The sequence below is a fragment of the Melanerpes formicivorus genome, unplaced genomic scaffold, assembly GCF_026170545.1.
Source record: "Melanerpes formicivorus ecotype bairdi unplaced genomic scaffold, bMelFor1.0.p_v2 SCAF_16, whole genome shotgun sequence".
Classification (NCBI taxonomy): Eukaryota; Metazoa; Chordata; class Aves; order Piciformes; family Picidae; genus Melanerpes; species Melanerpes formicivorus.
In genome coordinates, this window is record NW_027142368.1 from 9,577,229 (window position 1) to 9,588,780 (window position 11,552).

Below are 11,552 nucleotides of genomic sequence, written 5' to 3' on the forward strand. Positions count from 1 at the left end.
ATCTTAGATACTTCAGAAAAGGCTCATTAAAGGGCTCTACTATTGTTCTCTGCTAAATAATCTGTTTTATCACCCCCTCTCTCCTTACCTATTATTATCAGTCACCTACCCTGACTTTCCAACAACCTACACATGAGTGGTGAAAAGAAACTTGGGGGGGGGAAATTCTCTGTATTCTCAACACTGACATACATTTCATTTACTCTACACAGAATTTAGAACTTGTGTTCAGCTGCATAATAACTGAGATGACATCTGAAAGACAAACTGATGTTAGAGCTGTAGGAAAAGAGCAAACATGTGGCAAAGAAGCCAGTCCTGCAAAGGCACTTGGAGCCTCATGGCACCACGGGAGCTTTGCACCACTACTGGAGGCACGAGCATTGTTACACTGCACAGTACATGGGAACAATAAATGCATGAAAATACTAGCAGCTGCTCTTTGTGAGAAAGCCTGGACCAAACAAGCAGCCAGGAAGATAGCTGGTGAGATGCTAACTAATACCCTTTGCCATGTTTTTTCTTGACAAGGTTTATAAGATGCATGAAAAATGGACCTAGGCACGTATTTCAAATCACACAGACAGTGTCAGAGTTTAATGAGGCAAAGGGAAAGCCAACAGAGATTTTCAGCAGAAAGATGATTACCAATGCCAAAACCCAAGATGAGTCAAAGATAAATGCATAGCTGCCTCTAAGAAGCAGGAACAGCACTCAGCATCACCCTGCACACACCCCAGATCCAGGACTGTTCTTATGACACAGCTACCCCAGGCTGAGTGGGAACTCTTCACATGGGGAGAGCAGAGAAAACCCATCAGAGCACCCATATTTGTTAATCAGTGTGTTGAGACAGGAACAGGCACAACTTGTCTCCCACACATACAGCATCCTTGTGTTTTACTCTTAATTTAGCATCTCTTGGATTACGTTAGCAAATCTACAGCACAGTCAAGACAACAGAAAAGCCTCACTGCAATGGACAAGAAAATCAAATGCTCCTGCCTTTGCAGACAATTTACTCTAATTATGTTTTAAAACAACCTATTAGTCCACAGACATTTTTCCAGTGAATTAATCAAATGTACATAACATATGGTAAAGACACTACAGTCAATAAAACACTTTCAACACCACATTGGAGCTTCAATTGCCCACCCATGCACAGACATGCTCGTTTGAGATGCCTGCAGTCCCAGTCTGGTTTGGAGGGTGCCTGCAGGACAGATTTTGGGTTCACTTCTTCAGGGGCACAAGAATGGCTGCAAGCAACAAGAGCAGTGTTTCCCTTTGCCAAGAGCTGATGCCCAAGGGGAGACTGTAAATAGATACTGTAAATGCCTTCCCCTGCAGCCTCCCAAGCAAAAGGCAGTGTATTTACACTGAATTGCACCGTATTTAGGATGGTGGATTTAATAACCCCTGCAGTCAGGCTGAAGTTCAAATCTAGAGGCTCAAAAAATCATGAACAGAAATAGCTGTGGCTTAGCCTCAGTTTCCTTGCAAAGAGCAGCCCACCTGCAGCAGCATCTGACAAGAGGAGTGCACCTTGGCAAAAAGGACAATTCAGACACTGACAAAATAGTGCAACATTACTTGGATAGTCATTGATTTTCATAAAAGAAAGCAAATCACATCTGCATGGTATAACTCCTTCCAGTGAGAGCAAAAGCTCTGGCTTTTAGCAAGTCTGGATCATTGCATTTCAGCTCTAAATCAGAGGCTGTTTCTTATTTTTGAGTTGAAAGTTCTTTTTCTTACTATATATATGCACACATATTCCAAGCATGAATAAACTGCTTCGGATCTCAGCTAGCCTGTTGCTTTGGAAATCATTTTATATTTGCAAAAGGATGCATGAAAACGGCCCAGAGTCTGATATGAACATCTCTGACTGTAGTATTCAACATCTCATGCTCTTGAAGTTAATCTTCTTACTGTGATTAGCAGAAGAACAGAAGGGTTGTAAGGAGGGACTTAAATGGGCTTTGGCCTCAAGCTGGGTTCGTAGCCTGGACTGGCTCCTACGCTTTATGTGTGAGTGGCCCAAACTGAATTTCAAAATCCCCACTAATTAAATACGTTTAAGGCATTTCTAGGAAGGAGAGAAGAAAACTAAAGCATGCCAGAGAGACAAAAAGAAGTTTAGGGGTGAAAGGGGTGAAATTTTAGGTGGTGGTGGTGGTAGTGGTGATATGGATGACACAGTAACTGGAGAACTGTGAGAATGTGTTTGTACACACCAAACAACACACCTGAGAAAAAAGCCACAGCCCTCTCCAGGGCCCAGGGCAGATCCTAGCTTCCAAGAGAAGGTAGCACTTCTCTACCAGTGTCTGGATTTAAGTCCTGCTTGAAGCACAGTTTGTCATACAATGAGAGCTGCTGCAAATATCTTAAAAGCTTTTGTTCATGCAGTATGTTGGAGCCCAGCTCCAGTCACATTGCTTCCTGGTTCCCTCTCAGAATCCTTAATATTATATCCCATCCTTACTCACCCATTGCTAGTAAAACCAGACTGTAAACTATCCAGAAGGCAATCTGCACTGTGTCTGAGGTTCAGTTAGACAACTAAATCCACTGACCACTCATGTCATTTTTGGTAGCCACCAGTACATAAAAATCAACTCACCTGCTCTCTGTTGAGACACAGCAGAGGTTTAATAATGAACAGCTACCAGTTTCCCTACCGGTCCCTCTCTTTATTTCCTCCTTTAAATTTATTGGCACCTTCCTATCAAAAAGTCTGTTCAGGTCTGAATGCACTGTTTCACCATAATGTCACTTCATTTGTCCCATCTAAGATGCTAAAAAGAAATATACAATGGAACAACAAATTAACTTCAAGCAGCAACTTCAGCCCGGGGAATCTCACACAGTGGCACTTCAATAGTACCACATGGGAAGAAACAAAACATAAAAATCCAGAGAGGAATAAAGTACAAATACAGTTTTGTTATTAGAAAAATCAAGCATCCTGCAGACAGGCAAAATGTGCTGTGTGGAGCCAATCCCTCCTGAAATGACTATCTGGTGACTGTCCTCTGCTAATCCCCCTGGCCAGCTGCCCTACGCAGCCCCAGACTCCCTCAGCTTTCTGAGAGCTTTAAGTGACCAGACAAATTCCTTGTGTTGTGGCAGGATGTCAGCTTACAGCTCTGCTAGGTAAGATCCAGAAATGCCCACAGAAAAGCCACATTGGGCATCAAGGAGTTGGCTTTGATACTTCAGAATCATAGAATCAACAAGGTTGGAAAAGACCTCAAAGATCATCAAGTCCAACCTGTCACCCAAGACCTCATGACTACTAGAGCATGGCACCAAGTGCCACATCCAATCCCCTCTTGAAAATCCAGCAGAAGATGCTGGAAGAGGATTATTTTGAGTAGGGTTTTGAAGTTGGAAAAGTTTAACTTCATAAAATATGCTTTAAAGAATTGCCAGTAAAGTCTGCAAAGACAGGAGTGAATCTGGGTAAGCTTGCACAATTAACCAAGCACAGATCAGCAGTTTAAGAGTGCCTGTAGGAGCTCTAAAGAGCTATTACATCACTGACAGCAAAAATGCACAGCATGAAGGAGGATGCTGGGGGTGGCACATGAAATGGTGAGCATTCAAAAGAAACTGGACTTCCCAAAATAGAAGAACACTATCACTGGAGTAACAGAATCTAAGCATTACTGGAAGACTATTGCCACACCAGGAGGGTAGAAAAAATCAAACACACATCACAGCAAGCTTACAAAAAAACAAGGGATTCAATTTTAGAATAGAATAGACCAGACCAGGTTGGAAGAGACCTTCAAGATCATCATGTCCAAACTATCATCCAACACTATCTAATCAACTAAACCATGCAACTAAGGACCCCATCAAAGTCTCCCCCTAAACACCTCCAATGATGGCGACTCCACTACCTCCCCAGGCAGCACATTCCAATGGGCAATCACTCTTTCTATGAAGAATTTCTTCCTGACATACTTGCTAGAACATGTCCAGAGAAGGGCAACAAAGTTGGTGAGGGGTTTGGAACAGAAGCCCTATGAGGAGAGGCTGAGAGAACTGAGATTGCTTAGCCTGGAGAAGAGAAGGTTCAGAGGAGACCTTATTGCAACTACAACTACCTGAAGGGAGGTTGTAGACTGGCAGGGGCTGGTCTCTTCTCCCAGGCAACTAGCAAAAGAACAAGAGGACACAGTCAGTCTCAAACTGCACCAGGGAAGGTATAGACTGGATGTCAGGAAAGTAACTTGTCTGGCCAATTGTCCATGTAGTAGACTCCTAGAGACATATTACAATTTAAAAAAAAACAACCTGCTTTTTAAATGGATTTGGAGCTGATTTGTGATAATTTTGCAAATCAAAGACCTGCATGCAGTCCACTGGGAGCATTTTTGTTTCCACACCAGCTGTTGAAGTCTTGTCTTTTTCTTGACCTCAGCTTTCAGATATATCCAAGTGTTGTCCAACTTCCCTCTCTTCTAAAATCACAGGTGAGTACTGCAGAACTCGGTCTGGTCACCTCAAAGGTTCTTAACACAGTTTTTCATGGGCATAAGAACAAAGAGAACTCAACAGGTATAAATTGACACTCTTGGATGGCCTGGGGCACTTGAGAGTAACTGGGGTACCAAGACTCTTTCTTGTGAGCAGTGAGCTCTCCTTCTTGCAGCTTCACTTGAATGAAGAAAAAGAGCTTTGGCCTTTGTTGGCAAAGAACAGAACATTTATTGTTTTCTCTTCTTGGAGGAACACCCCCTGACATTAGTGATGAGCAAGCTTTCCCAGACCCTAAAAGCCACCACATCCACAGCCAGGTCTGCTTTTCTGTCCTGATTAATTTCTGAAGGACAAAAACAGTCTCTGTTGGTTCTTAGCCATGAACATTATTCCTCAGCCTGCCATTAGTAACAGTTACTCAAATTATGTACCAGAGAAAGGAAAATTTTTCTTTTTGCAATAATGCAGATGATGAGAGACATGGTTGATTTTTCTTAAGGCATAATCTAATTCTGATAGCTGCAGCAAGAGCAGAAAGAGCATCTGACAGCTCAGGGCTGTGGTGTTCAATCTTCCTTGTGTGGTGCACATATTCAGGCACAGAAAGGACCATCAATTTTGTGCCCCAGCACTGATGACAAGGCCCTTAGCATGTACTTTAGATGTGGTAACAAAAGGCATTCACACAGAGCATGCAGTAAGACCAAAGAGCAAGGAAAGAGAAAAGTACTAAAAAGAGATACCAGAGCAGCATTTCTGATACCACATCACATTTCATTCTCTTCACAGTCATTTGTGCTGCTTTCCTGTTGCCCCTATTGCACTGCTATACACCAGCTAATGCTATACGTGAGCTATACATGAGGTTTAAAATATTTCACCAGGCTGCTTCTGTTTAAGAAGCTTTAAAATTTCTTTTTCAGCAAAGTGGGATCTGAAGTTTCCTCTCCCACACCCCTCTCTCCCACACAGTCTCTGGAGAATTCACACCCCCCCCCAAAGGATGTGCCTCCAACCAACGCAAAATGTTCTCCTGAGCATGGGAGGATGCACATGAATGCTCCTGCAGATTACGCCTAGGGAGCTGACTCAAAGAAGGAAACATCTTTCCCAAACTCTATACTTCATTATGAAATAAAATTGTGAAATAAAATTAAGGAACAACAAACTAAATGGGTGATATTTATATATCTATATCCTCCTAAGTTTATTCATTACATGAATGTTATATTCTGGCTTCACTTGAGAGCTGTCTGATTCTACTGCTTCTTTTGTCCCATAGAACAGTTTCCACTTTTTGCTCCTCCAGGTGCTTTGTCCAAAGACTGCAGCTATAAAGGTTTCTAGTCCAGGAGGAAACACCTGGGAATGCAGGATGGCAGAGAAGAGTGTAAGTGGCTAAAGGACTTTCTCTTTGATTTGCTTCCTTCCCCTAAGAGCAGAATTAGTCATCACTATCAAAAAAGGTTCAGGGCATCATGTTCTGTCCATCTCCCAACAGCAGATCAGCAGACAGGGCTGCTGGAGAGCAGCTGCTCTTTGGTGTGGTCAAAGTGTGCTCACTGCAGCAAGCCTAGGAAGGTAAGATGTGTATGTGCTGCTTCAAAGAAGAGAAGGGAAAAGTTACTTTAAAGAGAGCCCTTTTGGATGAGGTTTGGAGGACAATTCCTATTTACTTATTGATGATGGCACGCCCCAGAAAAGATCAAGGTAGATGAGTTTAAAACCTTCAAAAATGAGATCTAAGATTGAATCTCCACAACACCATGACACAAATACAGCCACAGGATAAAAAAAAATGCAAACAGGATAAAAAAAGGCAAAACAACAGCTTCAAAAAGGAAGCTGCAAACAATGCTGATATCCAAAATAGATCAAAGACACAGATCAATAGAAAAAGTTTTCAGCTGTCTCCAACAGCTGAAACATCCTGGGAGTAAGTTCCCCAAAATATGCTGCCAAATGTCAGTGGATAAAACCTACATTTATCACAAACAGGGCAATTTGTGAACCTGATATGGCTGCACTAAAGCCCTCCAGGAAAAAAAAATAGAGAATAAGTGTGGAAACAAAGCAAAGAGGATTAGGGGAGAAAAACTGTGAATGCATGGTCTCAGGAAGCAATGTGAGGAAAGAGTAAAGATACTGGGGCTCTTACTGCCTCCCCAGATGGCATTTTGTGGTTTGCTGCTTTTTAAAAAAGCAACACTAACATCTTTGCTCATGCACAGCTGCAGCCTGCTGCAAAACTTTCTGCTGCTTCTGCCAGTCAGTTGTGAGCCGCCCTGTAAAAGCTAAGCATAATCCAACGACACCTGAAAAACCTCGTGAAATCCTGCAGTCCACTGCTGCCTTGCATTGTTTTTCCAAAAGCCTGCTGCAGATTCCCAGTCTGCAGCCTTTACCCCTGTATTTGCCTTCATACTGGTCTCCTGTGTCCACAGGCTGACTGAATTCTACACTCTTCCCTGAACTGTGCTCTTCTGGAGACTGGATTCAGCAATGTCTCTCGGCACTGAAAACAGAGACCATGAAAGGGCAGGTTTGGCTCTGCTCTGGAAGACAAGCATTTTGCACCCCCAGGGGCCATGGACAAGATGAGCAGGGGGCACATTGCTCAGGAGGGAAAGAAATGAATAGAAATGAGTAGCAAGTGTCCAGAAAATAGAGTATCACCAAGGGCAGAGGGTGAAAGATGGCATTATCTTACTCTAGGAATTAGCCACCTGGCTCCGTGAGTCCTGAGTGTTTCTAGGACTTCTCAGAATATCCCTAGTTTTTGTTTAAACTGCTGCCTATCCTCTGCTTTTGGAAGACAGCATTCAGAGTGACAAGAAAATTGTCAGAGCACTGAAATGGTTGGAAGGCAAAGCTGTGCCTTCGATAAGGCTGGCCTTCTATGAAGGCCAAAAAGTCAGGCATGGAAATGCCACATCTGATCAATAGGACCCTTTTAATTTCATGCTCATTTCTTTTACACATGCACACTTGTCTAGTTTGTGGGAGGGAAAAAACCATTATTTTGGTTGGGAGAAGAGCTGAGGTGAACTTTATTGAGCAGCAGCTTTTCACTGCATGGTGCTCCCCCCACCCTCAAGTTTTGCAGTCAGTGTTTGGACTTGGTCTTCATTACACAAGCTACTTACAGGAAAGAGCGGTGGTTCTCCTATAGAGAGATCCTGCATAGCAAGCCTAAGAAAAGACCACAATCACAGGGCCAAGCACTGAGATACACAACACATGCTGGATAAACCTCAGTAGAAAACATCTGCATGCCACACCCAAGTGCTTCACTCTACAAAACTTGGACATGTAGAAAGGACACAGCAACTCTCCTCTTTGCCATGGGTTTCTACCATCATATCTTACAGAGTTCAGCAGCCAAAGCCTTTATTTAACTGCCTTCATCTGATTTGACAATGAGCACTTTTTACCATGGTACATGCAGTGGTATTTGTGGGAGGCAGTGTTCCATTGGCCCTGTCCCTCTGTAGCTGCAGTGCTGATTCACAGAGGACAACACCGAGAGAAGAAACCTGGGCATGCATCCAGAGGAGCAGTTACTGGCTTCTGCACAGCCTTTAGCTGCTTATGGTGCTGCCCCACACAGCTGTGCAGACAGGGATGTGCCTAAACCTTGCTGCCCTGGGGAAATGGTGGGGACAAGCATAAAAGCACAATAACTTCTGCAGGTCACATGGTAATGAGTTACAGAGCTAAGAATTGTAAATACTATGTCGTTAGTCAACAAGATTATACCAGTTGTGCTCTCTTTGCTGCCAACCAGTGTTGGAGGATCTCTGGCCTGAGGCACTCAGCCACAGGACAACTACCCTGTGAGCTGCTGTGACCTTTTGTGGCCACTGGAGAAGAGGAATAACCCAAACATTATCACTTACTTTCACAAGATTCTTGTAAATGAGCTAAGTATCATTAATCCTGCATTAAATTCATTGGTGTTGCTCGCCCAAAATTGCAAGGGTCCCTCAAGGAAGGAGCAAATCATGTTATTTACCTTGAGCAGCAGAACTCCTACAACCTGCTACACTAGAGTACAACTTCCATGAAACCTTGCAATAGGTTCACATTCCTGTCCATGCCCCAACAGTCACTTAAGTAGTCACAGCAGGATTGCAGCCTGCAGGTCAGAAACGCATCCCTTGCCTAACGGAGCAGAGGCCAAGGGAGACGTTGTGTCCATGGGCTTTGGTGCACACCACAGATGTTCTAAGATGCTCAAGAAAAGCACCTCTCATTTCCTTCCCTCCATGGCAGAAAGCTCCCCTAGGCCTTTTTTCTGTTCTTGCTCAGTGAGGCCAAAGATGTGGCAGTGAACATGCTCCAAATACAAACAACAGCCATTGGGGTTTGGGATACAAAAGAGATCCTTCTCCTGTCATAGGCCTGAAGAAAAGAGGGATGTGGGAGGAAAAGCTGAATGTGTAACAACAGCTCTGCACCATTTTTCAGAATGGGAAGACTGAGAGTCACTCCTCAGCCTCCTGGCACTGGAAAACAGCGTGCACATGCATTGGCTCATGGAGCTTGGATTTATTAGGAAAAAAAACCCAAATCTGGGAAATGACCACCAAAAAAACCAGCCTGGGTGCTGAATATACTACATTTCTGCCCCAAGATGCAGGATGAAAGCCAAGCAGGGCAGACACACAAGTGCAGCATGGGTGCATGGCTAACAGGAATTGTCAACTGTCAGGGGAAGGATGGCTGAAAACTGGGAAGCAGATCACAAGCAGTTTGTGAGGTTAAACCATAGGCCACAGCACTGGGAAAAAGCATCCAAGAGCAACGTCTGTGACATTTCTGGATTGTTTACTGTCAGGTTAGGACATCAAACCTGCTGCAAACTTGGACTGCATGGGACAGACCCAAGCACTACCTACAGCACTACTCAGTGCTGCTGCTTCTGAGGACAACACATCAGATGGGAAGCATCTGCTGTGGGAGAGCACAGGCACAGAACCACAGCTCGTTGTGTAACTCAGCTTTGCATATACATAAACATATTTCTTTGTTCCTGTTGCCACCTCTGTGAGCACCTGTATGTATTTTCTGCTGAGGCAATATGCATGTACCAAAGACAAGTGAAACTCTCTAGATGCACATATAAACCATATAATCCCACACACCCGGGGAGCGTGGGCGATTCAATACATGTTTAAGCACTGAAAACCACTTCCCAAGGTTATTTCTTCAGAATATTGGTGGTGGCTTGCAGCAGTGATTCAGGGAGATGCTAACACTGCTGAGCATCTGGCTCCATTTCAGCTCTTAACATTTACACAGGCAAGAAGTAAAAAAGTTTGTCCCTATTCTTTTTAATCCAGGCTTGAAGAACTTGTCAGTCGCAACTGTGAATCACGAAAAAGCAAAACTAGCACTACCATAATTTTCTGTTCCCCAGAAGAGGGAAAACACACAACCACAGCTGCAACTTGCTGTGCAACACAGTGTGAATGTTTCGGCTGTTTCAGGGTGATTCAGCCCCTCAGCTCTGTGGTACCTGGGCTGCCCACAGTGTTCTTACAGCTTCTGTGTGTAAATAGTACTCCTTAGCCATATTCTGGCTTCCTGCCCCTTCCTTTCTCCAGCTTCAGTGGATCTTGGTAAAAGACATCTAGGTGCCAGCTCTGAACAGAGATCACCCTTCAAAAGTGTTCTGGCATTCACTGCATCCCAATCACCCTGCTCAGCAAGGGCAGCCAGGAGAGCCTGGTGTCCCAACTGCTCAAGGCTGGGAGCAGCCCCAGTCCTGCCACATCAGTGTGGAACTACTAGCCTGGCTTCCAGTCAAACACAGCAAACACCACTGCTTCAGCCACTGGGAGCCCAGACTGCCCAGGTGTCTGGCACACTGCAAAAGCAGAAGCAGGAGAGGTTTGGGTTTTCCTGAGGACAGCTGTCTGGCCCAGTTCACACTAGCAGCTTCCCAGTTTTACAGTATCAAGGAAAACAGGGAAAAATAAACAAAACAAAACAGTGCCAAAACAAGTCAAACAAACAGCAAGAATTTCAGATAAAGCATCAAACAAGCAAAAAACCCACAAACAAACAAAACCCCACAACCCAACCAACCCCAAACGGCCAAACCAAGAGAAACAATACCTGTTGTAACTCCATCTACTGTAAGACATGGTCCTGTTACTGCCGACACCATCCATCTCCAGCTCGGCTACGGCACCTCCAGCATCGCTGGGCTCCCGCAGGCACTGGCCGCTGGGCTGGGGACCCCAACACCCACCCGAGGACGGGCCCAGCACTGGGGAGCAGACGGACGGCTCTGACCTGGCGCGATGGGGCAGGAGTCAGTGCCCAGCAGCAGCTTCGCATCGAGCTCGGGGTGCACGGACCAAACCACTACCCGCACCGGGGAGGGACGGAGGGATGGATGGAGCGATGGAGGGGTGGAGGCAGCGGGAGGCTCCCGGGGATCCCTGCGCAGGGGCCCGAGGCGGGATGCTCCCAGCCGCCCGGCGGGCACGAAGGCGCTCAGGTGACAAATTGGAGCAGGGCTGCTAAGCAGCTTAAGAGATATTCAGCGGAGGCTGCCCGGAGCAGCGGGCCCGCCCTCAGCCCCGCACACGCGTGAGTTATTTATTTATTTGTGCCGGTTGCCACAGATACGGGTCCAGCGCTCTGACATCAGCCGGCTCCCGCCCGCCGCCGCCGCTCCCTGCCTCTCGCCACTGGGATATTCCAGGCGGTCAACGATCACATCCCCTGCGTGCAGGGCCAGCGATAGCACCTGGCTCTGGTTAGGCAAAGCCACCCCCAGGCTGGGGACAGGGTCCCGCCGGTCGCCCCACCGCAGTGCCCACTGCAGCTCCTGCACCTGCTGTGCCGCACAGGGGCTGCTCCAGGGCCATTTGGAGTGCAGCAAAAACGCTCTGCGTACCCCAGTCCAGTCCCTGCTGCTGCGCAGCACACAGCCCCCCACTTTGCCCCAGAGTGGGGGCGTCAGTGTGACATCCAGCCAGCTTCCACCTGGCTACACAGAGGCCTGAGAACCAAACCACGCTTCGTGGCTCCCAGAC

At 45.8% G+C, this 11,552-nt stretch overlaps 1 protein-coding gene across 6 annotated transcripts in view; it reads right to left on the reverse strand.

Annotated features, from left to right (window-relative positions):
* The window catches only part of TUB (TUB bipartite transcription factor), a 135,645-nt gene extending 124,647 nt beyond the window's left edge, over nt 1-10,998 (reverse strand). For 2 of the 6 annotated variants that reach the window (XM_068148043.1, XM_068148045.1), the window contains exon 1: nt 10,624-10,997. In XM_068148043.1, the coding sequence (XP_068004144.1) occupies nt 10,624-10,679 (56 nt within the window). In that variant the 5' untranslated portion in view covers nt 10,680-10,997. Of the gene's footprint in view, nt 1-10,623 lie in introns of all 6 variants that reach the window. The other 4 variants (XM_068148048.1, XM_068148047.1, XM_068148042.1 and 1 more) reach the window with 3 other exon arrangements.
* Nucleotides 10,999-11,552: the final 554 nt, after the last annotated feature.